At 42.1% G+C, this 27312-nt stretch overlaps 1 protein-coding gene across 4 annotated transcripts; it reads left to right on the top strand.

Annotated features, from left to right (window-relative positions):
- Positions 1-489: 489 nt before the first annotated feature.
- PARL (presenilin associated rhomboid like) lies at positions 490-26672 on the top strand. 4 transcript variants are annotated; one of them, XM_081086383.1, is made up of 11 exons: positions 493-645; positions 3452-3644; positions 4350-4490; positions 8395-8443; positions 8829-8871; positions 16485-16580; positions 18081-18230; positions 20578-20648; positions 22349-22450; positions 22590-22687; positions 26360-26672. In XM_081086383.1, exons 6-11 carry the CDS (start codon positions 16547-16549, stop codon positions 26469-26471), a joined length of 567 nt encoding a protein of 188 aa, XP_080942509.1. In that variant the 5' UTR covers positions 493-645; positions 3452-3644; positions 4350-4490; positions 8395-8443; positions 8829-8871; positions 16485-16546; the 3' UTR covers positions 26472-26672. The 4 variants fall into 4 exon arrangements, with proteins under 4 accessions (XP_080942507.1, XP_080942508.1, XP_080942509.1 ...); XM_081086384.1 differs by having other exon boundaries at positions 515-645; positions 8395-8499; XM_081086381.1 differs by lacking the exon at positions 8829-8871 and having other exon boundaries at positions 490-645.
- Positions 26673-27312: the final 640 nt, after the last annotated feature.

The following is a 27312-nucleotide window of genomic DNA, read 5'->3' as shown; positions in this document are numbered from 1 at the left end:
TGTGCAGGAGGCAGCTGATTGATGTTTCTCGCTCATCGATGTTTCTAACTCTCTATCCCTCTCCCTTCCTCTCTGTAAAAAATCAATAAAATATATTAAAAAAAAAAAAGAAAAAGAAAACCTACTCGCTTTGGACCTCTGAGCCACTGCAAACAGTAGTAATACCAACCTCAGGAGTTTGGGGAGGATTAATACAGTCAACTAGGGAAAGTGCCTGGCACACGGCATTACTCAGTAAATGCTAGTTTTCCCTCCTCTTTTTCCCCTGGGCTTCACCTGCAAAGGCGGTGGAGGGTGGCCCACTCTCTCACGCCCCGCCCAGGTCGGGGCTCAGCGGCGGCGGGGAGAGCGGCCAGCGGGCGGTCCCTGGTTCCTCGGGATGGTCCAGCCTCCGCTCAGCCGCGCGGGGGCGCTCTAGGCTGTTCCGCGGCTCTCTATGGTTCCCCCCCCCCTCCGCCCCGGAAGTGGTTCCGGGCAGGGGTTGGTAAGGTCGGGCCATGGTGGGGCAGAGGTTGGGAAGATGGCGTGGCGAGGCTGGGCGCAGAGAGGCTGGTGCTGCGGTCAGGCGTGGGCCGCGCCGGGGGCCGCCCGCAGCTGCGAGGAGCTCCCCGCGGCCCTGGCCCGGCCGCGGCTGCTCGGACGCAGGTAAAGACCGCCGCTGGGCGTCTCGCCTCTGGGCCCGTAGCTCCGGCCGCGCGGGGCTCGCTTGCTGCTCCGGCTCATCCCCTCTCTTCCCGGCCCCGTCTTCCATCCCTCCCCCTTCTCTCGCGGCCGCCCAGTGCTCGCTTCTCGCCGACACCCTGCCCCGGGCCGGGTGCGCAGTGTCCGCCGGTCCAGCTCCGCGAGCCGTGCCGCCCCTTTTCCGTGGGGAGGGCGGGAGGGGAAGTAATCTCAGGGCTGCGGGCGTGCCAGCCTCATGATCCCGCGAGGAAGGCATTGGACACATGCCCCGCCCTCCCTTTTTTAGATTTTGATCTTTTTAATCGTCAAGCATTCTTTCAAAAAAAAAGTATAGTTGACACACAATATAATATTTTCAAGTGTCCAAGAGCGAGTCTCCAATATGCCTAGTAACCATACAAAGTTAATAAGATACTAGAGGCCTGGTGCACGAAATTCGTGCGGGGGTGGGGTTCCTAGGCCTGGCCTGCGATCAGAGCCTGCTGGGGCTGTCTCCCCAGTCCTGATCAGGCCTGACTGGCTGCCCGCTGGGGCCTGCTGGATGGGGAGGTTGCTTGGCTGTGGGAGCGCACTAACCACCAGGAGGCAGCTCCTGCGTTAAGCGTCTGCCCCCTGGTGGTCAGTGCACATCATAGCAACTGGTCTACTGGTCATTCCCATTGTTCCGGTCATTAGGTCTTAATGGTTGCTTAGGCTTTTATATATATATAGATTGATTATATTCCCTGTCCTGTATTGTGTTTATCCTCGTAATTTATTTGTTTTGTAATTGGAAGTTTGTACCTCTTATACCCCTTCACCTTTTCACCCATTTCTGGACTCTTTTTCTTTAATCCTCACTCAAGGATATGTTTTTATTGATTTGAGAGAGAGAGAAACATTGATCAGTTGCCTTCCATATGCACTCCCATTGGCCAGGATCGAACCCATGACCTTATCGTGCAGGGGACAATGCTCCAAGCACCTGAGCCGCTCAGACTGGGGTGGACTCATTTTTTAGGTGAAGCACTTAGGTAGCTGGCAGGATGGTAGTACCGAGATTTGATTTTCTTTCTGTCTTTTTCAAGCCTGTGTTCTACAGATTACCTTATTCAGCGTTTAGAGAAGTGAGGGAGGATGGAATCAGAGGAGAGCATCGTTTTGCCTCTAGCGTAGTCCTAGGAGAGGCTTTTCTGTTGAAGAACTGAGATGGTGGAATACTTAGATTCCAGATGATTTGGAAAGAAAATTACTCGAGTCTGTCCAAGTAGAAGCTGTGTAAAGAGTGTGGTTTATCAGTATTTGTTGCTTTTGCATTAGACTAATTTAGGACCTGGTAGGGGGCATGCAGAAGGCAGCTGATCAATGGTTTTCTCTCATTGTTGATGCTTCTATCTCTCTCACCCTCTCCCTTCTCTGAAATCAATAAAAATATATTTTTAAAAAACCCTTTATAAAACATTTGATGGGTGTCCCCAAAACTGGTAGTGAAATAAATAGAAGGGAGGGAGATGGGGAAAATCCATCAATTTATAATGATCAGTATTCATAAAAGGAAATCGTTCATTTGAATTTGGAGTGACTTCAAGGGCTATACTTACATTAAATGTTCTGGAACCCTGGGAGTTGTGGGGAGAGGGAGGGCGGGCTAAAAGGGGTCAATGGGGGAAAAAAGGGGACATATATAATACTTTCAACAATAAAGATTTAAATAAATGTTCTGGAAATTGACCAAACTGCAAACAAATAACAAAGCCATTCTGTGCTAATTCAAGTTGACAGCTTGGAGTCCTCCAGCTTTTTAAAAAAAATTTTTTTTGTTTTGCCCTAGCTGGTTTGGCTCAGTGGATAGAGCGTTAGCCTGTTTCCAGGTTCGATTCCGGTTGGGTTCATGCCCAGGTTGCAGGTTTGAGCCCCAGTATGGGGCTTGTAGGAGGTAGCTGATCAAGGAATTGCTCTCATCATTGATGTTTCTCTCTTTCCCTCTCCCTTTCTCTCAGAAATCAATAAAAATATTTTTTCTTAAATATATATTTTAAGAAAACATGTTTTTATTGATTTTTAGAGAGAAACATCCATGTGAGAGCAGAACATTGATTGGCTGCTTCCTGCACACACGCCCCTCTCCTGGGGATGGAGCCCACCTCTTGGTTCATGGGCCGATGCCCAGCCAACTCAGCCACAGCAGCCAGGGCTCAGCTTTTTTAAAATGTATTTTCGCTCCATTTCCCTATATTTTTGCTTTCTCTTTTTTAAACATTTATTTTAAATTACAGTTGACATGCAGTATGTATTATTTTCAGATATACAATGTATTGATTAGACATTTATATACTTTTCAAAGTAATCACCACAATAAGTCAACCAACCATCTGTCACCATACGTAGTTATTACAATATTATTGACTATATTCCCTATGTTGTACATTACATTTCTGTGATTAATTTTATAACTGGCAGTTTTGCATCTTAATCCTCCTCATCTTTTTCTCCATCTCCCTATCCCCCTACTCCCCTGGAGTTCTTCCGCTTTTTACAGGACTGCAAACTCTGTGTGGAGGATGGATACAATTATTTTGTTGATTGATACTCAGTAACAGCCCAAACAAGTTCCCTCCACAGCTCAATGATTCGACTTTAAATCCTACCTGGGGGGAGTTTTGGCTTCTTTTGGGCTATTGCGTGTGAATAAATTGAGGTGGTGATGATGCAGGCCAAGTGGGGAGGTTCATAGAGGTTTTGATGTTTGCAAGATGCAGTTCTGTTTCTAATCTGTTATTTTCCTCTATAGGTTTAATTTTTTTATTCAGCAAAAATGTGGATTCCGAAAAGCACCCAGGAAGGTTGAACGAAAATCAGACACAGGAACAAGTGGTGAAGCATACAAGAGAAGTGCTTTGGTTCCTCCTGTAGAAGAAACAGTCTTTTACCCTTCTCCCTATCCCATAAGGACTCTTGTAAAGCCTTTTTTTTTCACTGTTGGGGTAAGAGCTCATATTACTAGGAGTTACATACTTTGCTGCAGGTGCAGTGTTAAAGTACCATTTGTCCTATTTGGATTCCTTAAAGACAACTGGAGGGGAGGGGTCAAAAGGATCTGGGTATCTTCGGGTCATAAATAATTACAGGAGAGCATGAATTTAATAATTGCTGTTAGAATCTGGTTCACTTATGTAAGCCCTGAAGAAGAAACTTATGGGCCTCTTATTTGGTATAACATTTCAAGTGATATTAAGTTAATATTTTGAATTTTCTTAAAAAATTTCTAGCTGCTGCTGAAACCGGTTTGGCTCAGTGGATAGAGCGTCGGCCTGCGGACTGAAAGGTCCCAGGTTCGATTCCGGTCAAGGGCATGTACCTGGGTTGCGGGCACATCCCCAGTAGGAGATGTGCAGGAGGCGGCTGATCGATGTTTCTCTCTCATCGATGTTTCTAACTCTCTATCTCTCTCCCTTCCTCTCTGTAAAAAATCAATAAAATATATTTAAAAAAAAAAAATTTCTAGCTGCTAATAGGCCTGAGGGTACCATGAAAATGGGAAACAAGTGTTATTTTCACCTAATAGGTTTCACTGTGTCAGATGTCCCTTCTGTTGGCTTGTATAAAGCCATGAAAATGAAGTATTGTTCTTGGAAGTATGTATAGGTTTATTTCTCTTTTAAGTTTATTTTGTAATCTATTTTTTATAGTTTACAGGCTTTGCATTTGGATCAGCTGCTATTTGGCAATATGAATCACTGAAATCCAGGGTCCAGAGTTATTTTGATGGTATAAAAGCTGATTGGTTGGATAGCATAAGACCACAAAAGGAAGGAGACTTCAGAAAGGAGGTAAAGATAAACATTGCTTTCTTTGTTCTATTGATCACAATTCTTGAAGTGTAGTTATTTATGAAGTGTTTTTAGTTAATGACAACATTAAATCAGCATATGTGAAATCAATACACTTAATATTCTTTGGAGTCAAGTATGTACAAGTATGTATTAATATTTTGTCTATCTGGCACTGTTGTACTTGACAGTGTTCCTGGCGGCTTGTCCCTCTACCCATGTGTATCAAGAATCACTAGGGAGCCCTAGCTGGCTTGGCTCAGTGAATAGAGCATCAGCCTGCGACTGAAGGGTCCTGGGTTTGATTCTGGTCAAGGGCACATGCCCAGGTTGTGGGTTTGATCCCCATAAGGAGGCATGCAGGAGTCAGCCAATCAATGATTCTCTCTCATTGATGTTTCTATCTCTCTCTCCCTTTCCCTTCCTCTCTGAAATCAATAAAAAAATATATTTTTTAAACAATCCTTACTCTAAAAAAAAAAAAAAGAATCACTAGGGATAGTTGTTAATGTTTTGAGGGCCACTCCCAGGCCTACTAAAGTTTAAGGGCCAGTTTTACTTGCATCGCCTTCCTGGGCTATTTTGATTCTATATTTATGCCTTGGGGGTAGAGATACTATGTATATTTTAGAAAACTTCTCAGTGACATGATGTTTATATGCCTCTGGTAAATATCCATTGTTGCGATGGATGCAAGAAGGTACAAATACTACATAGCTTTAGAGCTTTCATTACTTCATATGCAAGTTGATGGCCTTCTTTCCTCTTTTTTTTTTTAAATTTTGTTTTATTGCTTAAAGTATTACAAAGAGTAGTACATATTTTTTTCCCCCTTGACCTTCCCCCGCGCTCCCCTACTTCCCAGTGTCTTGTGTCCATTGGTTATGCTTATATGCATGCATACAAGTCCTTCGGTTGATCTCTTACACACACACACACACCCATACACACACACACCTGGCCCTCTTTCCTCTTAATTGACTTTTTAAAAAATACTGCCTTTTAGATAAAACATATATTTTATTTCACTTGACAATATTTATTGAGCACTGAGGCCATAAGCTATTATGCGGATCCAGGCCCATGTCGTTTTTAAGCACCTTCATTTTTTATGACACATTGCCTGCCGGGTTCCAACCCCAGCAGATCCAGGGGTCCCCAAAGGCGTGGACGGAGTTGGCGAAGAATGAATGACACGGAGGCAGCGTTCAGTTGATCAGCAGCCTAGCCAGGATCTCTAGCCAGGATCTCCAGCCAAGTTCTGGTCTGGATCTCCAGCGAAGTTCTGGTTCGGATCTCCAGCCAGGTTCTCCAGGTTCTCAAGCCAGGTTCAGTCACCAGGTTCTAGTCAGGTTCTCTTGCCAATTTCTGTAGTCAGGTTCAGTCCAGGATCTTTTGCCATGTTCTCTCGCTAGGTTCTGTCTCTAGGTTCTGAGGCCAGTTTCTGTCCAGGATCTTTTGCCATGTTCTCTCCAGCGAAGTTCTTCTGTCTCTAGAGAACGTTCTGTGTAGGTTCTGTGCCTAGGTTCTGTCTCTCTTCTGTCTCTTGCTGTCTTGTTACATCTGTATTTATACCAGTTGATTCAATCCTATCAATCTCTATTACAAAGGTTAGGGCGGTTCTTATCTCCATTCCAGGGAGTAAAGATTATGTAGCTTAAGCATGATTGTTCATAGTTAAAGTGATTAATTACCCGCCTGGCACTTAGTTAAGAGGTTTTATCCCCTCCCTAACTTCAGGGGAAAATCCCTACCTGGGGAAACAACCTTTCTCAGAGACCTTGGTTAAAACACATAGTGCCTAGAAGGTGAGCAAACATATTAAGAACAGTATGCCATATATGCCAGGTCCCTTGAAACAGCAAGCATGGACCGGCTCCCGGCAATTGCCCCTCCAATTTGGAGAGATGGTCAATGTCCTCTTCAGTTTTCTCCTTCCTAGGAATTTAATCCTGGCCAGCAAGAGTCTGAGAGGGCAGCCTTGGGTTCTCTTTTCCTAAGAAAGGTTCCTCCAAGTAGAGAGAAGGATTCCTTTCACTTTGCTTCCCTATAGACACATACAAGAAGCATGAGTCCTACCTGTTTCAGAGAGGCTTTATGTCAGCAGAACAATGGATAGAGTATATATAGGTGAAAACTACAATACAGCCGTGATTTTTTAAAATGTATTTTTTTATTGATTTTAGAGAGGAAGGGAGAGAGAAACATCAATGATGAGAGAGAATCATTGATCGGCTGCCTCTTCCATGCCCCACCCTGGGGATCAAACCCAAAACCTGGGCATATGCCCTATTTGGGAAGCGAACCGTGACCTCCTGGTTCATAAATTGATACGCAACCACTGAGCCATGCTGGCCGGGCAGTTAGTGATTTTTATCCAGTACAATTTGTTTGAGAAATAGTAAAACTAATTTATTCCATAATCCCAGATCCCTTAGAAAGTTACAGGTTTCCAACACGTCTGCATTATAGATTTTTGTTGGTTTGTTTTTTTTAAATATATTTTATTGATTTTTTACAGAGAGGAAGGGAGAGAGATAGAGAGTTAGAAACATCGATGATGAGAGAGAATCATTGATCAGCTGCCTCCTGCATACCTCCTACTGGGGATGTGCCCGCAACCAAGGCACATGCCCTTGACCGGAATCAAACTTGGGACCTTTCAGTCCGCAGGCCGACGCTCTATCCACTGAGCCAAACCGATCAGGGCTTTGTTGGTTTTTTAAAAAATATTTTAACTGATTTCAGAGAGGAAGGGAGAGGGAGAGAGAAACATCAATGATGAGAGGGAATCATTGATCGGCCGCGTCCTACACCCCACACTGGGGATTGAGCCGGCAACCCAGGCATGTGCCCTGATCAGGAATTGAACTGCAACCTCCTGGTTCACAGGATGGATCCATGTACATATTGATCTATAACATTTTATTTTAGAAAACCTTGTATATTTGTATTCGTATAAAGCCTGGTTCAATTTCATAATTCGCATATTTTTTATTTAAAAACTTTAATCATGAAAAACTTTAAACAGATAAAAGAAGTAAAGAGAATAGTACAGTGCACTCTTATTATTCCGCTTCAGTGATAATTGACACATGGCCAACTTTGTTTTTCTTTTTTTTTCTTTTTTAAATGTTTTTATTGATTTCAGAGAGGAGGGTAGAGGGAGAGAGAGATAGAAACATCAATGATGAGAAAAATCATCATCCTGCACGCCCCCTACTGGGGATCGAGCCCAAAACCCTGGCATGTATCCTGACCAGGAAGATTGAGCCCTGACCCCCTGGTTCATGGGTCAATGCTCAACCACTGAGCCACACTGGCCAGGCAGCTTTGTGTTCATCTAGTCCCCTTTCTTTCTCTTCCCTCCCCAGCACTGATTACTATAAAACAAATCCTAGCATATTTCATCCTTAAAAATGTCAGTGGGTGTCCCTGAAAGACTAGGATTCTCTGTTTCTCTTTTTTTAAACCTCGGTATTATTATTATACCTAAAAAAGGTAATTTTAGTAGAAAATATTATCAGAATTTTAAAACTAGATTGGACCTTGGTGAATAATCACGTACTGATACTTACCTATATCTGATAGGGTGGTAAGTGCTTTACTTTGTTGTTACTTCTCACAAGCATGCTATTACATATCTCTTACTATCTCTATTTTATAATCAGGAAACTGAGGTTTAGAAGTAATCTACTAGGAGATCACAGAGCTAATCAGTGGCTCTGGGTAGAGGATAGACCGTCTCCTATAAAGCACTTGTGCTTTCCACTCTATCACATGTATTATGTTTGTTGTTCACCAGTGATTTTCACATGCACAAAGCATTTTCTTTCTAGCTTTTCATTTGCCTACCCTGAAAGCATTTACCATATGGTGATGTGCATTTTTCCTTCTGTTTTAGATTAACAAGTGGTGGAATAACCTAAGTGATGGCCAGCGGACTGTGACAGGTTTGTGTTAGCTTACACGTTTTAGCCATTCAAGGAAAGAGAAATCAAACCAAAAGGTACAGTATGTCACAGTCAATGGCTTTTGTACCATGCTCACCAATGGTTTAGAAGACATAGGGAGTCTCTGTACCTTTAGGCTAATATCACAGTGTAAGCAATAGTGTGGCATAAAGGTGTACATGATGCTCTGGGTCAATTATTTTTAATTTTGATCTATCTTTGTTGTAGAATCCTAGCTTGTGAAATAGGCTATGAATAATTATTACTTCCGCTATTAAAAAAACAAAAGGGGACATTGATTAAGTACTTTCTTTATGCAGAATTCTTTATACACTTTCCCTTCCTCACAAGGCTGCTTACAGGTTAGTTATTTCCCTTTTTACAGATAAGGAAACTGGCTTTCAGAGAAGGAACTTTCGACACTGCTAGTAAGTAGTAGAACCAAGGTTCAAAACCTGGGTCTGTCTGATTCTAAAGCGATTTTCTCTTTACTGTGTCATGCTGTTTACAAAATCCTCTTTAAATGTAAGCATGTCATGCATATCATCATGATAATTTTTATTCTTTGTAAATTTTTATAGAAAGACAAATCTGACTCTTCAGGATAACATTTGTTATTTGAGACCTATTATATGAACCTAGTTATTTGAGAAATTTGGGGAAATGGATTTGAAAGTCCTTTTTAAAAAAAATTACATTTATTGATTTTTAGAGAGAGGGGTAGGAAGAGAGAGAAAAACACCCATTTGTTGTTCCACTTATTTATGCATTCATTGGTTGATTTTTTTAAAAATATATTTTATTGATTTTAGAGAGGAAGGAAGAGGGAGAGAGAAATAGAAACATCAATGATGAGAGAAACATCACTGATTGGCTGCCTCCTGCACGCCCCCCACTAGGGATTGAGCCTGTAACCCAGGCATGTGCCCTTGGCCGGAATCGAACCCGGGACCCTTCAGTCCACAGGCTGACGCTCTATCCACTGAGCCAAACCAGCTAGGACAGGGGTGGGCAAACTTTTTGACTCGAGGGCCACAATGGGTTCTTAAACTGAACCGGAGGGCTGGACCAAAAGCATGGATGGGGTGTTTGTGTGAACTAATATAAATTCAAAGTAAACATCATTACATAAAAGGGTACGGTCTTTTTTTTTTTTTTTTTTTTTTTTTTTTAGTTTTATTCATTTCAGACGGGCCGGATCCGGCCCGCGGGCCGTAGTTTGCCCACAGCTGAGCTAGGGCCATTGGTTGATTCTTGACGTGCCCTGACTGGGATCGAACCTGCAAACTTGGTGCACTGGGTCAATGCTCTAACCAACTGAGCTACTTGGCCAGGGCGAGATTTGAAAGTTCTTGAACAATTGTGCACATAGGAAAAAAATAACTTCCTAGGGCCGTGGTCGGCAAACCATGGCTCACAGCCACATGCGGCTCTTTGGCCCCTTGAGTGTGGCTCTACCTAAGCCTTAGGAGTACCCTAATTAAGTTAATAACAATGTACCTACCTGTATAGTTTAAGTTTAAAAAATTTGGCTCTCAAAAGAAATTTCAGTCGTTGTACTGTTGATATTTGGCTCTGTTGACTAATGAGTTTGCCGACCACTGGACTAGGGAAATAGCAAAATATTGCTTTTTCTCAAATATGACTAGACCAAATGATACTCTTAAATTTTCTGTACCTAAATGGAGAAAAGGTGTTTAACTTTCAGTTTTTCTGTGTCCTCATTGGTACCTGATCTAGTCTTCAAGCTTATGGTTCAGACATTGCTTCCTACAGGAAGTGCATATTTTTTCTGAACTCATTGCGCCTTTTAGTAAGTTATAACAGAACCTGCCTTACATAATTTACATGTAACATCCTTGAGGACATCAATGAGATTTTTCATTTGGTTATAGCACCTAGCACATAACTTGCACACAGTAAAGGCACTCAGTTAAAATCTGTTAAGTGAATGAATGTTGAGTGGGATCTTGAGTCAGAGGGTTGAGATTTTTAAAGATATGTCATCGTCGTAAAGTAGACTGATTGGTCAGTGAGGTCTTAATAAAAATGACTTCAAGATAGCTGTAATAGCACATCTGTTCCCAATGGAATTAATGGGTTTGGGTTTTTGTTTTGTTTTTTTGTGGGTGTGCTTTGTTTTCTGAAAGTATCCAAAATTAACTCCCTTAGGATAGCAAAGTTTTGATATCTTTGATATTTTCAAAGTATCTTAAAATTAGTTGATACCTTGTATTCTTTGAAGATGATGAAGATTTTATGCCATTTAATTTTGAGGAAACCTGGGATCAGAATTTAAAACCTTTCTCATGTCAATAAATAATTTATTCAAAGAAGTCGGTATAGAATTAAAAATCCGAATTCTTTTGCCTAGCCTGCTTTTTCTTTAGTCAAATCTAGTTATTTGACATGAAGAACATAGCAGTAGAGAGACAAACATTGAGTGTAAAGTGCTTCGAACCACATAAATGTGAATGATCTTTCTAATGATCTTAAATCCTTTTTGTCAGATTATCTAAGTGACTTTTTTTTTTTTTTTGTCTGTGCCTTGCGCGGCACCAGGACGGGCAAGGCCACCCACCCCCTGGGCCGCCAAGGGCTACTCTACCCCTCGGTTCTGGCTGCCTGGAACAGAGGAGCTCTGGGCGGGCTAAGTGACTTTTAAAGGCTGAAGAAAGGTTCAGTGTGACCTCAAGCTTCTCTTGTGTGAAGTAATTATTCTGGTAGTAGTGATTCTAATTTTACAACATTTGGTAGTAAAGCTTAATAATAAATTAACTACATACTAAGATTCTCATGGTTAACAAACTAGTGCTTTAGTTACGTCTTGTCTCTTTTCAGAGGTGCCAGTTGTTAACTTGCTTAGCTCTCCTGATTGCTTTCCTTATTCTGGTCCTAAGGGAGGTTAGCTCAGCCCTGGTTTTATTATTTTTTTTTTTTAAAGTAGGAACTCTTTTTTTTTTTTTTTAAATATATTTTACTGATTTTTTACAGAGAGGAAGGGAGAGAGATAGAGAGTTAGAAACATCGATGAGAGAGAAACATCGATCAGCTGCCTCCTGCACATCTCTTACTGGGGATGTGCCCGCAACCCAGGTACATGCCCTTGACCGGAATCGAACCTGGGACCTTTCAGTCCGCAGGCCAACGCTCTATCCACTGAGCCAAACCGGTTTCGGCAGCCCTGGTTTTAATTGAGGATAGATCTATGGGGTGACAGATTCACTTGTGCCACTCTCTTTCCTTGGATTTATAGATGTTCTCTGAGTGTTACACGGAATAGGAAGAGATTGTGGCTTTGTTTAATCTCTTGTTTGCCCTAAATATTATTCTCACCTGAGGCAGCCTCAAACTTAAAACATTTGCCTGTAATTGTATTTGACAAACGCCCTCTTGGAAAAGGGGTTTTGTACTTGATCTCCCAGGCAGGTCAAATATTGACGATTGCCTTGCAAGTGGATGGGGTCTTCCAGAGAACTATTATCAGATAGGTCAGATGATAACAATTGTTTAGGAATGAGGCTTTGAAAGAGTTCTAGGTCCACTCTGTTACCTGTTGGTTGCCAGGCTGCACTAGGAGAGTGGATTGTTTTCAAGGATAACTTATAGCTAGAAAGTGGGGGATGGGACTAGGCAAGTTAAAATGCCTCAAGCTCACTGTTCTTAGCAGGATTCTACCATTTTTCTTAAATACTGGGCTGTTGCAAGTCTTTGGCTAGTTTGCAGAGTTCTGAAAAAGTAAATTCTGACAATTTTTGCCAATTTTTAAACTTTTTATGAAGGAGAGATTTCTTTACTTCATTATTCTCGCTGATGTAATCAGTGCATCACTTTTTTAAAAAGTATATTTTATTGATTTTTTACAAAGAGGAAGGGAGAGGGATAGAGAGCCAGAAACATCGATGAGAGAGAAACATCGATTAGCTGCCTCTTGCACACCCCCCACTGGGGATATGCCTGCAACCAAGGTACATGCCCTTGACTGGAATCGAACCTGGGACCCTTCAGTCCGCAGGCCAACCCTCTATCCACTGAGCCAAACTGGTCAGGGCGCAGTGCATCACTTTTTAAAAAATATGTTTTTATTGATTTCAGAGATGAAGGGAGAGGGAGAGAGAGAGAAACATCAGTGATGAGAGAGAATCATTGATTGGCTGCCTCCTGCACACCCCCTACTGGGGTTTAAACCCACAACTCGGGCATGTGCCCTTGACCAGAATTGAACCTGGGACCCTTCAGTCCACAGGCCAATGCTCTATCCACTGAGCCAAACCAGAAGGGCCAACCCATCACTTTTGGTAAAGGTAGGCACTGAGGCAGCAGAAACCTTCGCAAATCAGTAGCTCTGAGCTTATCCATGAAGTTACTGAGTCAAGTGGAGGTAGGTAACACTCCTTCTAAATGGAGATATAAGTAGAAACCTTTAGCAATTCCTGTCTTTTGATTGGAGCTTTTAGGCCATTTATATTTAAAGTGATTATTGATAGGTACTCATTTATTGCCATTTTATTTTTAACTATGTTCCTATGTTCTTTCTTCTTCTGGAAGAAACTACTTCTTTGAGCGTTTGCATACTAGGTACATGTACTATCTTATTTAAGCTTCACTACAACCTTCATGAGGTGTAGGAGTATTATCCTCATTTTATAAATGAGGAAACTGAAGTGAAGTGGGTGAAATGCTACAGGCCACAAAGCTATTAAGTGACATACCTAGGATTCAGACCTGTAAAGGCCATTTCCTTTCTACTATATGTTTCATTTATTGCAGCAGTTGCCAACTGGTGGTCCATGAGGTCTGAAAGGTTAGCGACCGCTGATTTATTGGGCTGTCACTGTGTGACTGCTATATTCAATCATACTTTTTCATTTAGTCGTCACTCAATTCTGTAAGGTAGATTTTATTACCCCCATTTTACAAAAGAGGAAACTGAGGCTGAGAGGTTAGACCTCTTGCTCAGGTTAAAGTGTAATTAGCACAGTCAGTTCTACTGGACTCCTTCACCCATACCTTTGCGCTGCTTCATAGGCCAGGGATTACCACACCTTTTTCTGTTCACCTGCTGCTGGGAACAGTCTATGCTTTTTCCCTGGTAAGGAGACCTTTGTCTGGTGTCCAAAGTTTTAGAGTGACCAAGGTCAGACGAAATCCTCTTGGCTACCCATGTCTCTACTAGAAAGAGCTCTGGATTAGAAATTCTGGCTTGGCTACTAAATTTGGCTCTGTGAAAGCTTATACCCCTTAGCGCCACAGTTTCCTCAGCTATAATTGGCCTTCAAAATGGGATATGCAAGGAAGAAAATACCTGCTACTTTTCTCATTTCTTTTTAATTTGTTAGTGTGTTTATAATGAATAATAGTGGTTCATATACATGATTTGGGTATGTTTGTTAGGTAGTTCATTGGTGGGATGTCTAACCATAGATCCCTGGTCTATGAAGTGTGAGGAGTTTGGACTACAGTGTGTTCCAGGGCCAAATCCTGTATAATAAAAGGGTAATACGCAAATCGACCGAACTGCGGAATGACTGGTCTCTATGACATGCACTGACCACCAAGGGGCAGATGCTCAATGCAGGAGCTGCCCCCTGGTGGTCAGTGTGCTCCCACAGGGGAAATGCTGCTCAACCACAAGCCAGGATGGCAAGCGTAGCGGCCTGCCTCTGCGGCAGCACTAAGAATGTCCAACTGCGGCATAGACAGAGGGAGGGCCTAAGCCATCAGTCAGACATCCCCCAAGGGCTCCAGGACTGTGAAAGGATGCAGGCCAAGCTAAGGGACGCCCTCCCCCCCCCCCCCCCCCGCGCAGTGCACAAATGCAATGCACCAGGCCTCCAGTTCTGTCATAATTTACCAGAAAGGTTTCTTATATTTGGGTTGAAAACTTGGCAATGTTAATTCTTTGACTACTGTTGACCTTGATATATGTGGTTATTTTTCCCTTTTTCAAGTCTTTTCCCCAATTGTAGTCTCTACAGCCAGAGACGCTCTCTACTTCCCTACAGTGTTGTGGTGCTTGTGATTTCCAGACGTGTGTGCTGTCACTGGTTTCTGGAAGGAACCTGAAGGAGCTTGTGGAACCGGCAGAGTAGGCAGAATAGTTGTGGCCATTTTCACCTTGGCAGGCAGGTTCAGGGGCCCTATCTTGCTCTCTTTGCATTGAATCACAATTGGAGCAATTTCAAAGCTCTGACTGATTTCATCTTTCTGATCGTTGGAAACCTAGGCAAAACTATTCTTGGTCTTCTTTACCCTGAGATATCCCAGTCACTGTGTACAACAACCTAGACCTAAGAGAGTTCTCTGGGAAGGCAAGGTATTTACCTCACCCCAAAGAAACTAAAGAACCCCAGGTACCACAGTAATCACTGCTCACTTCCTTTAGGCTAGCCCCCTGAGGTCTTTCCTCCCATCTGAGGAGGTTCTGCCCTTCTGCTCACCCGCCTTGCCTGGAGTTCCAGGCGCCTCGTTAGGAGATGCACATACACAGTGCTCATACTTACCTTGCTATGAGTCCTTTTTCTTATCCTTTCATAAATACTGTCCCTCTCACCATCTTTGAAAGAGTTCCAGTTAGTTACCAAAAATGGTATAACAGCTGTCACATCCCCACTAATAAGAATCTGATAAAATTGATGGAATCAAGTCAGTTAGATGCAATACCAGTAAACACCATTTAATGTACTTTGGAGAAAGGAAAAATGCTTCCAGTTCACCTGTGAGATTCCACCAATGGTAAGATGCATCCTGATTGCAGATGTTAAATGGGAATCATCTTAGAATCTATGAAAGTGGAAGTTTCCTTCTGTACCTACCTAACTCTAAGTAGGAGAGCAAACCCTGGAGAGACTAGGAAAGCCAGGGAGTAGCTGAGAGCTTCATAGAGTGAGCACATAGGGAAGCCAGCGGCAACCCCAAGATGTAGCAGCCGGCAGGGCCTGAACATGAATATTTTCTAAAAAATCCTCTTACCAGAATGTCGGAAGCAGTCCTAATTATGATTGTAGATGTTGAAAGGGCTAGTTGCCTGTTGCCTAAAGAGACTGAGGAATGAATAAATGTTTCAATTTTTTAAATTCAATTAGATGAGTGCTTACTATGTGCACAGAGCTGTGGTACATAAAATTAATGTAGTTTTAAAGTTTGTAGTTTTTTAAAAAATATATTTTTATTGATTTTCTAGAGGAAGGGAGAGGGAGACAGAGAGAGACACATCAATGGTAAGAGAGAATCATTGATTGGCTGCCTCCTGCATGCCCCACACTAAGGATCAAGCCTGCAACCTGGGCATGTGCCCTGAATGACTTCCTGGTTCATAGGTTGATTCTCAACCACTGAGCCATCCAGCCAGGCAAAGTTTGTAGTTTTCACATCCAATCCAGCCTCTAATAATTTTGTGACTAAATTGTTAATTCTGTCATTAAATCAACCAACTCAGTTGAGTGGTAGTTCGGGTAACATCAGTTCTTGCCGAAATACGAAAATGACCCAACTCCCAAATGTAAACATTTTTAAAAGCAACTGCATAAATCTTCCACATTATTCCTGAACTCTTAGCCAATGTATTTTTCTCAAACATGTGGATCTTCATCTACATAGATAATATATAGATGTTTCATAAGCTATCCCTAAGTTTAAGGAGTGTACCATTCTCTGTAGAAAAAGAAGTGATGTTACATAGTTTTTCTCCTTTGGCCGAAGGACCTAGTCTGTACATTATTTCTGTTTATGGGTTGGCCATTACTAAAAAGTAATTATAGATCTAATTATTGATTTAGGAGAGTAGACTGTTGTGACGAAGTAAACTATGGATCTGAGTGAGAGAAGTTAGCTCCTAGAGCATTTGCGATTTTTCAGGAATTCTCTGACTTTACCAACACGTGACAGTTTTGATACTTAAAATCCTTAGCTCACTTTTTCTCCCCAAGTGTGTAATACTGCTATATAGTTGTGGTAGAAAATCTTATTCAGGTGGACTTCTAGTCTGACTTTCTTTGCTTTTATTTTTAACTATCCTAAGTTATAAATATTTATTTTGTAGGTATCATAGCTGCAAATGTCTTTGTATTCTGTTTATGGAGAGTACCTTCTCTACAGCGGGGAATGATCAGATATTTCACATCCAATCCAGCCTCAAGTAAGTCTGACTTGTGTAATTTTATTTTGAGGTAGAGGTAATATGAAAGAAATACGCTTTATGTTAACTGAATGTTATAAAAAGGATGAGTTCTTATTAACAGTTATAAGCAAAATCAGAGGATAGCCTATAAGCTCTTCAAGAACAGGGACCCCCACTTTCTTACTGCTATGTCCTGGGTACCCACAATGTGCCTTGCATGTAATAGATATCTAAATATTACTTAGTAACTTAAATTCACGATCACTACAAGTTTACTCTTGTACATTTTTAAGTATATTTTTATTGATTTCAGAGAGGAAGGAGAGGGAGTGAGAGATAGAAACATCAGTGATGAGAATCACCATTGTTTACTACTCTTTGAGAAGACTGTTATTTACTAATTCTTTCTTCTAACCAACTTTCACCATAGTGACAAGTTACTTTCATTGAACTGAGAATTGTTACTGGTTGCTTAATAAGTAGAAAAGACCTAACCGGTTTGGCTCAGTGGAGGGAGCGTTGGCCTGCGGACTGAAGGGTCCCAGGTTCGATTCCGGTCAAGGCATGTACCTTGGTTGTGGGGACATCCCAGTGGGGGGTGTGCAGGAGGCAGCTTATTGATGTTTCTCTCTCATCGATGTTTCTAACTCTCTATCCCTCTCCCTTCCTCTCTGTAAAAAATCAATAAAATATATATATATATTTTTAAAAAGGCTCTCCAGAGCCTTTTGAAAAAAAAAAAAAGTAGAAAAGAGATTTAGCTCAGCCCGTGTGGCTCAGTGGTTGAGCATCATCTTCGAACCAGGAGGTCATGATTCAATTCCAGGTCAAGGCCCAGGTAGTGGACTCGATCCCCAGTAGGGTCATGCAGGAGGCAGCCAATCTATCATTGATGTTTCTTTCTCTCCTATTTTAATTGATTTTCCGAGAGAGGAAGGGAGAGGGAGAAAGAGATATATCAATATGAGAGCAGAACATTGATCAGCTGCCTCCTTCACACCCCTTACCAGGGATTGAGCCCGCACCCCGGGCATGTGCCCTGACTGGGAATCAAACTAGTTACCTTTTGGTGAATGGGACGATGCTCGACCAACTGAATCACACCAGCCAGGGTAGTTTATTTAACCTTTTTGTTAATCCTCACCTGAGAATATTTTTCCATTGATTTTTTTTTTAGAGATAGTGGAGGGGGGGAGGGGGTCAGGGGAAAGGAGAGAGAGAGAGAAAGAGAGAGAGAGAGAGAGAAACATTGATGTAAGAGAAACACATCGATTGGTTGCCTCCCACACGGCCCTGACCAGGGCTGGGGGTGATCAGAATCAAACCTGGGACCCTTCAGTCCTTGGGCTGACGCTCCATCCACTGAGCCAGACTGGCCAGCGCTTATTTAATCTTTAACTGGCTCTGTTTTTGTTTCCCATGTTTGATTTCACAACAATAATGAAAAAATCTAAAATAGACTATTTTTACTAGTGGTATGTTTCACGATTACCAGTCTATGTTGTTCTTCTCTCCTAGGGGTCCTTTGTTCTCCAATGTTGCTGTCCACATTCAGTCATTTCTCCTTGTTTCACATGGCAGCAAATATGTATGTGTTGTGGAGCTTCTCCTCCAGCATCGTGAACATCCTGGGCCAGGAGCAGTTCATGGCAGTGTACTTATCTGCAGGTAACAAGCTTTATTCCTGGGCTTTTCAGAGTGCACTCATCACCCATGTGGAGAAGGGACAAAGGAAATGACTAGAGCCATGTTCTACGCACAGGAAGTGCTCAGTATGCATTTGTTTCTCAGGTTGTACGCACAGAAGACAACCACAGACTGGTGGGGCTGTTGCTTCACTTTTGCAGATTTTCTCTTACTGTGAATTATTTAGCTACTGCTTAGTTTTAAATTAGTCAGTTAAACAGTAAAGTTTCGTGTTGAACTTAAACATGTCCTTTTTATGTCACTAGGTCTTGGTTTATTTTTATTTATTTATTTATTTAAAATATATTCCATTGATTTTTTACAGAGAGGAAGGGAGAGAGATAGAGAGCCAGAAACATCGATGAGAGAGAAACATCGATCAGCTGCCTCCTGCACATCTCCTACTGGGGATGTGCCCTCAACCCAGGTACATGCCCTTGGCCAGAATCGAACCCGGGACCCTTCAGTCCGCAAGCCGACGCTCTATCCACTGAACCAAACCGGTTTCGGCGGTCTTGGTTTATTTTATTTAAAAAATATTTTTATTGATTTCAGAGAGGAAAAGAGAGAGAGAAACATCAATGATGAGAGAGAATCATTGATTGGCTGCCTCCTGCATGCCCCACACTGGGGATCGAGCCCACAACTCAAGCATGTGCCATGACTGGGACCTCCTGGTTCATAGGTTGATGCTCAACCACTGAGCTACTCCGGCTGGGCTTGGTCTCTTTATTTTACAGATAAATAGTTCCTAGACTTCCCGGCTGTCGCAGTCATCTGAATCTTTATTCAGTAACCTTAAGCGCATTTCCCACAGTGTGTTCAGCTTCCAGAACGCTTTTTCCAGGGCTCTCCTGTAAGATTGTCAGGAATGAGTTTATTCTTGCAAGCGTACGTGTTAGCAGGAACCCACTTTGGTTGTGGTCCAGGAGGTAGCATCATTTCCTTATTTCAGCCAGGAAGTGGTAGTGCAGGATTCCAGGTTCCTGATGTTGCTAACTTGAATTGATTCGTTAAATTTTGTTTATCTCTCTTTGTAAAATGTACTTAATTAAAGCCATAAAGTATAAAATTCATCTTTTAAATCCCTCCATTTAAAGCAGGATATCTGGTAGTTATTCTGTAGTGAGCTTAGAAATGGAAGACCTAGGTTTAGATACTTTTTCTGCCACCAGCTGTGTGATGTTACAGAAAAGACTATATACCTCTCTGAGGATAATGATATGTAGAAAGATTAAATAGAAGCATCTGCCGTGACCGGTTTGGCTCAGTGGATAGAGCGTCTGCCTGCAGACTGAAAGATCCCAGGTTCGATTCTGGTCAAGGGCATGTACCTTGGTTGCGGGCACATCTCCAGTGGGGAGTGTGCAGGAGGCAGCTGATCAATGTTTCTCTCTCATCGATGTTTCTAACTCTTTATCTCTCTCCCTTCCTCTCTGTAAAAAATCAATAAAATATATTTTTAAATAAATAAATAAATAAAGTTAAAAAAAAAAAAATAGAAGCATCTACCACAAGGCCCAGAATGAGTACTTAATTATCAAATACTCGTGTTCATCTAGTCCCTCAGAACTAGAAGCTTGAGTGGTTTCTCTGGGTAAGATAAGGGTGTAGTTTCCCCCCAAGCATTAGTTGTATTGTAGGTCAAAAAGCCTTTTAAGTGCCATTAATACCTGCTCTGTAGGAAGTTGTTTTTATAAATGAGCCACACTCAGCTCAGGTGATGTTGGAGGCAAAGGCATCTGTAAAGGACCATCTATCTAAGTCTGCAGCAGAATCAGTGGGTGAGCTAGGTAAATAAGGACTCCCAGTCCCCCTGCAGGGTTCTGATTTAGTGTTTGGAATGCAGCCCAGAGGATTCCCAGACAGTTGGTGAGTTTGGAATCAGTCTCTTTTCTTCACGATATAGACGAGGAAAAAGGTAACTGAGAGGTCACGTAAATGACTGTTACTCAGAAAGTTGTGCTGTCGGTCTGGCTTTTCTTTTTTTGTTTTAGAGAACTTTTAATTTTTTCTTTATTTCTTTTATTGATTTTAGGGGGAGAGGGAGAAACATTGATTTGTTCCACTTATTTATGCATTTATTGGTGATTTTGTATGTGCCCTGACGAGATCAAACCCAAAATCTTGGCATGTCAGAACAATGCTCTATCCAGCTGAGCTACCTCCGGTCTGGCTTTTCTTTCCCTGTAAAATACCTGAGTGAGACATGCCTGCACCTCCTATGACCCAGCTGGGTCCCCACACTGTTCGTCTCTGTGCATGGAGATCAGAAATGGGAACCATTGTGATACCTCACTAAAATGACTGAAATGTGCTTATTTCTCAGGTGTTATTTCCAATTTTGTCAGTTATGTGTGTAAAGTTGCTACAGGAAGATATGGACCATCACTTGGAGCAGTAAGTATTTCTAACTTAAAATATTTTAATTTTACAGATAAAATTAAAAGTTTACAGAAGTTTTTAACTTCATTTTCAAATAATTTTAGAGTTACAAAAAGTGGCAAAATTAGTACAGAGAGTTCCTGTATGCCCTTCACCCTACTGTTAACTACAGAAGGACCACACAGTTATCAAAGCCAGGAAATTAGCATTGAAACAGTTATTTCTGTTAACTGTTAACTAACCTATATCTAATTTAGAATTTATACATTTCTAAAGCCTTGTAAATTTGAGGCTATAAATTTTAACTATTGGTCATTTATATATGCTTACTGGAATAGAGTACATATCAAGAGTAGCCAACAAGACAGGAAATCAACCTAGGTGGCCATCAAGAGATGAATGAATAAAGATGTAGCTTACACACACACACACACACACACACACACACACACACATACACACAATGGAGTATTAACCATTAGAAACAATGAAATCTTGCCATTTACATCAACATGGATGGACCTAGAGCAGCGATTCTCAACCTGTGGGTCGCGACCCCTTTGGGGGTTGAACGACCCTTTCACAGGGGTCGCCTAAAACCATCGGAAAACACATATATAATTACATATTGTCTTTGTGATGATTAATCACTATGTTTTAATTATGTTCAATTTGTAACAATGAAAATACATCCTGCATATCAGATATTTACATTACGATTCATAACAGTAGCAAAATTACAGTTATGAAGTAGCAACGAAAATAATTTTATGGTTGGGGGTCACCACAACATGAGGAACTGTATTAAAGGGTCGCGGCCTTAAGAAGATTGAGAACCACAGGCCTAGAGAGTATTACGCTCAGTTAAGTAAATTGGCCGCACCAGTTTACATTCCCATCAGCAGTGCACGGGGTTCCCTTTTCTCCACATTCTTGCCAACACCCGTTATTTCGTGTCCTTTCTATGAACGGCATTCTAACAGATGTGAGGTGATGCCTGGTTTTGATTTTGATGATTTGTGATGTTGAGCACCTTTTGTGTACCTGTTGGTCATTTGTATGTCTTTGAGAAAATGTCTGTTCAGATTCTTTGCCCATTTTTTAACCCCTTTGCCCAATATTTTGTACAGTAGTAACTGAATACTTTTTTTTTAATCTTCACCCGAGGATATGTTTCATTTTTTTTTTAAATATATTTTTATTGATTTCAGAGAGGAAGGGAGAGGGAGAGAGAGATAGAAACATCAATGATGAGAGAATCACTGATTGGCTGCCTCCTGCATGCAACCCAGGCATGTGCCCTTGACTGGAATTGAACCTGGAACCCTTCAGTCCGTAGGCCAGTGCTCCATCCACGGAGCCAAACCGGCCAGGGCTATTTTATTGATTTTTTTTTTAGCGGAGGGGGCGGGGGGGGGGGGCGGCGGGGGGAGAAAGAGAGATAGAGAAAGAGAGAGAGAACGGAAACATCAGTGTGAGAGAGAAACATCAGTTAGTTGCCTCCCACTCACCCTGACCCTGCTTGAACCCGCAACCTTTTGGTATATGGGACAATGTTGCAACCTACTAAGCAGTAACTGAAACTTTTAAGCTTTGTGCTCACCTAGAAACTTGTGGCTTGTTAGCTTTCTGGAAAGTACTTCTGCTTTAGAGATGTTGAGGTCACCAAGCAGCTGCCTGCTGAGCGTTTGTTTCACCAGTGTGTCCATTTGCAGTCGGGCGCCATCATGACGGTCCTGGCAGCTGTCTGCACTAAGATCCCAGAGGGGAGGCTCGCCATTATCTTTCTGCCGATGTTCACGTTCACCGCCGGGACTGTGAGTATTTTCATGAAGTGAGGTGTGGGGATGGTGGTGGTGTTTTTATATTGACTGAATTCTTGCCCTTAAATTAGAAATGTCAGTGCTGAAGGAAGCAGAGTTGTACCAGTTATGTTCTTTTTTTGCTGGCTTGCAGGCCCTAAAAGCCATTATTGCCATGGATACAGCTGGAATGATCCTGGGATGGAAATTTTTTGATCATGCAGCACATCTTGGGGGAGCTCTCTTTGGAATGTAAGTTTTGAGTGTAATTGATTGCTACGTGGCTTTTTCAGGTCATTTTCCTCTTAAAGAAGACAGTAAGGCGGGGCAGGTGGGGTTGGGAGGGCGAGGAATCCTCCACATGGTTTGCTTTGGCCTTGCCCAGTTTCACATGTGAGGTGGGACATGAGAATATCAGCCCTGCCCCTGCCTCAGTCACTTGTAGAGAGAGACCGGCTGTGCCTTTACCCTACCCTTAACCTCAGGCCACCCCCACTCCTCACGTGTCATGATTCCCAGCCTCTTTTGGAGACTGCTCCCCAGCCCCCAGTCTGGGCTATCATCTCCTTTCCCAACTCTCAGACCTCCTCTCCCCTGCCCAGACCCCACCCTGACCTCCATCGCACAGGTGCTAGGCAGACACCGAGTGGGCAGGGCTGTGCTTTGCCTGCAGTGAGCATGTGCGTGCGTGCACACTGTGTGACAGGCCAGTGGTGACCACTTCTGAGCATCTGTTACATGGCAGGCACTGAGCTACTGCCTCACGTTACACTATCATTACCTCTATGAATGAGCTCAGTTGCTACAGGAAGATATGGACCATCACTTGGAGCAGTATTTTCATGAAGTGAGGTGTGGGGACAGTGGTGGTATTTTTTTTTAAGAGGTGTCCTTTTTTTTAAGAGAGAGGAAGGGAGAAAGAGAGAGAGTTAGAAACATCGATGAGAGAGAAACATCGATCAGCTGCCTCCTGCACAACTCCTACTGGGGATGTGCCTGCAACCAAGATACATGCCCTTGACCGGAATCAGACCTGGGACCCTTCAGTCTGCAGGCCGACGCTCTATCCACTGAGCCAAACCGGTCAGGGCAGTGGTGGTATTTTTATATTGACTGAATTCTTGCCCTTAAATGAGAAATGTCAAACTGCTCTTAAGTAGCCCAGCAGAACTCAGTTCCAGAGCCCTTCCGCCCTGTCATACGTGAGTATAATTGCATTGTGGTCACAAGGTCCTTCACGTGTGCTTCAGACAGTGGACGTTCTGTATATGGCGTCTTTGTCACAGAACTTCCCCAGGACTCCTGGAGCCCTCTGACCAGGAGAGTCCCCTTCGCAGAGTTATCGTCCGTCTGATGTGCTGGATCCCCTGATGGCCTGTCTTTTCTTGTATAAATGTTGCCTTTTGCTGTTACTTGGTTTTTACTTTGTTTCATGACAATGGGAAAACTGAAGTTTTTAAATTTTTTTTAGAAAAGAAGAATCTATTCTCAGTGGAGCAGTTTTGCCCAGTAGGCGGTAGAATTAAATGCCATTTTTAATTTTTAGTGATGATTAAAGAATAGCATATGTGAGTTCTAGCTTTAACATCAGCACATTATAAATAGTAGACACTGACCTGATATTACAGCATGAGAAACGAAGACTTATGAAAAAGCGTTCTGTTTTATGAACTCTAAATTTATCTGAATCCTTCCATGTGTACTTAAAGGATCTTATCCCCAGCAGGTTTTATTCTTCTCAACTATAATTAGGTGACTTTTTTCCATTCTGAAAATAATTGGATCAAATACATTTTAAGTCCAGGATCTGAAAGGCAGAGGAATTCATTTTCTTTGCTGTTTCTAATTTCAACTTCTTGTATTTACTCTGTCTCATCATATCCAGAACATCTTCAGATATAGAAGTCCTTGCTAATAGTAAAGGTTCCATTAGCATCCTCCTGCACATTTCCTTGACGTTATGTCCCTCCCCAAATTTTATGGTCTTCACCTTGTGCTGCTGCAATAATAATAGCTGACAGAGTGAATATGTGCGGTTGCCTGAGCTACGGACTGATGTGTGTAATACTCTGAAAATCCTGTGAGGTGTCCTTTTTACCTTAAAGAAGAGTACTCGTTCCAGGTCACAGAGTCATTGCAGAGCGAGAGTGTCAGACTGCACACCAGACTGAGTCTGTAAAAAAAAATACACCCAGAAATTGGTTGTTCTGTAGTGTTTTCCTAATTTAAATTTAGCGAAATAACCAATTTACATTTGAACTTACATTATAATCAGAAAGGTGTACCGGTAGGATTAACATATTTGACTGCTTGAAATAAGGAGGTTAAAAATGTTTGGGAAGAACATGGTATTAATGGAGAGTTTCTGACAAATGAGTCATTTCTTGCAAGAGTTTTACAATTGCATTTGAATCTTAAAGTGATACTTTTTTTCTTATTCTAAGTTTACCACAGAATTTGACTCTAAACCCAAAATCTTGTTACATGACTATTAATTTGCATACTTTTAAAATATTTTTAATTGATTTTTGTAGTGTGAGAGGGAGAGAGAGAAATACTGATGTGAGAGCAAAAAAATCAATTGGCTGCCTCCTGCATGCCCCCTACCGGGGATTGAGCCCACAAGCAGGGCACGGCAGCTTCTCAGTATACTGGGTGACACCTTACCAACTGAGCCACACTGGCCCAGGGCTGCATGTTTTTATAAATTTCTTTCTGTGAGTTTACTGGTTTTCTTAATTTTTCAAAATGGTAATGGTGACTTTATGATCAGATTTTAATTATTTTTATTGAATATTAAAATTTAGGTACAAAGTCAACCACTTATAATAAAAATAAATACTCAGAACATTTAAAATGTTAAAACCTTAAACTGCTATTCTGATACACATGTAAAGCAAATAGTGCATTTTTTTCAGTCAGGTGTCAGAGAGATGCAAAAATCAACAAAATCTGGTCTTTCCCTCAGGGGACAAGAAATCTGGGGAAACCAGGACAAAAGTAAAGGTTTCAGTAATAAACAATGTCATTAACAGCCATTTCAAATCAATCCCACCTCCTCCAGGAACCCTCCCAGCCTCCCCCAGCCCAGGAGAGGTAGATGCCCCTGAGTCACACTTGCAACTTGCGCTGCCATGAGGTTGAGCACCTGGTCTTGCAGTACCTGGACCTGTCAGCTTCTCAAAAGCAGGCCCTTCTCATTGGTCCCGCACTCTGTGCTCCTAGGTGGGCAGTGGTTAGAGCACAGGTTTCAGAATCAGGTCTGGGTTCTGGTCTCAGTTCTGGTGATTCCTAGTTGTGCAACCTGAGCTAGTGAAGTCACTAAATCTGTCAGTGTTTCATCTTCCTTAGTTCAGGCTGCTTTTGGGCAGTTTTTTAACAGGAGAATGGGGATTAGAATTGTACTTTAAAAGATGGGTAGAATTTGGATCAGCAAACGACCCTTTGCTTAGCCAGGTGGAAAATGGCGAAACATTTAAACTAGCCATCACTAGTAAGTCAGCTCTATTTCTCAATTTCCTTACCAGGATTAGAATTGGTCTGACCTGGTGGTGAGTCCTAGATGGGCCACTTAGAAGCTGTTAGCACCTTGGGTAGATTACCTTCTCTCAGACTTGGCCTCCTCGTGTCTGTAACAGGAGACGTGATGCTTAACTTGCAGGGCTGTGGTGAATCCAGAGTAGTGTGTGTGAAGTACTTACACTTCCCAGTTCAGTCCCATGTGGTCCCATCCTACTTCGACCCTTTATGTACTCCAAATATTAAAGGTAAATCATGGCTATATATCACATAAGTTAATCAGCTACTTTAATAAGCTAGATAGTAAATGACGGCGGCATTAATTTTGTAAATGTCATCATGGTGCTTAGCATGTGTATGTCATACTGTTTGAATGTGGGCCTGCTTTGTTTTTCTTTTTCCCAGATGGTATATTACTTACGGTCATGAACTCATTTGGAAGAACAGGGAGCCTCTAGTGAAAATTTGGCATGAAATGAGGACTAATGGCCCCAAAAAAGGAGGTGGCTCTAAGTAAAACGGGTTGGACGACCCTGGTGCATCTGGTCCTTGCTGCCGGGAAGCCCCAGGAACGCATCGGCCCTGGAGTGACCACGTCTTTGCTCCTGCCTGGAAGACACCGGCTTCTGCTTTCCCAGAATTCTAAACTGTGTCCTCAGTACATGTCTCACTAGAAAGTGAACTCTGACGATGTTGTGACATAAAGGTTTATACTCTAGTTTGTAAACAGAGGGTGTGTGTCTCTTCTGAAGAGCAGCAGTGTTGCCCTGGGAGCCTGTTATATCTGATGTAGGTTGAGCTGTGAACCCAGCTGGGCGCACAGGGGAAGACCTGATGGAAACTTGGAGGGGAATCTGGAATGGCTCCCAGGTTTTTGCACATTGGCCTTCTCACATCTCTGCTAAGCATTTACCCTTACCTACCTGCCCCTTTCCCGGGTTGACTAATAGGTAAAAGTTAAGAGTATCTTCTCTCTGACACGGTCTGAAACAACAGCTGCATTATTTTATAAAGTTTCCCAAGAGAGTTAATGTTTCCTGGCAGTTAGTGGCATACACAAAAAGCTATTTTTAGGCTTTTGCTTTCTTGGTTAACATTGAAACTTAATGAGACTTAAAGGAAGTATCTCGGATAAATTCAGACTAGAGCCTGAGCCTAATTGCCTCTTACATTGGAAAAGGTACATTCTTTGAATGTAAGCATTTTACTGAAGTACCAGACAGTGGTCATCATAGTAGCTACACTTTTGTGGAACTAACTTGCCCTCATGATTGAGAGTTATTTCTAGGAAATGCAATTTGAGAATTTAAGTTTTTCTTGAGTAGATTTACAGAGGAGTTTTTTAAAAAAATATTTTT

Source organism: Myotis nattereri (assembly GCF_964212035.1).
Source record: "Myotis nattereri genome assembly, chromosome: 3".
In the NCBI taxonomy this organism is placed as follows: Eukaryota; Metazoa; Chordata; class Mammalia; order Chiroptera; family Vespertilionidae; genus Myotis; species Myotis nattereri.
Note: the sequence above shows the minus strand (reverse complement) of the source record. Positions and strands in the feature narration are given on the sequence as shown.

Coding starts and splice junctions, on each gene's coding strand:
- PARL (XM_081086381.1), top strand. CDS start 521: ATGGCGTGGCGAGGCTGGGCGCAGAGAGGCTGGTGCTGCGGTCAGGCG. Junction 18,231..20,577: donor GGCAGTGTACTTATCTGCAG/GTAACAAGCTTT, acceptor CTTATTTCTCAG/GTGTTATTTCCAATTTTGTC. Junction 22,451..22,589: donor TCACGTTCACCGCCGGGACT/GTGAGTATTTTC, acceptor GCTGGCTTGCAG/GCCCTAAAAGCCATTATTGC.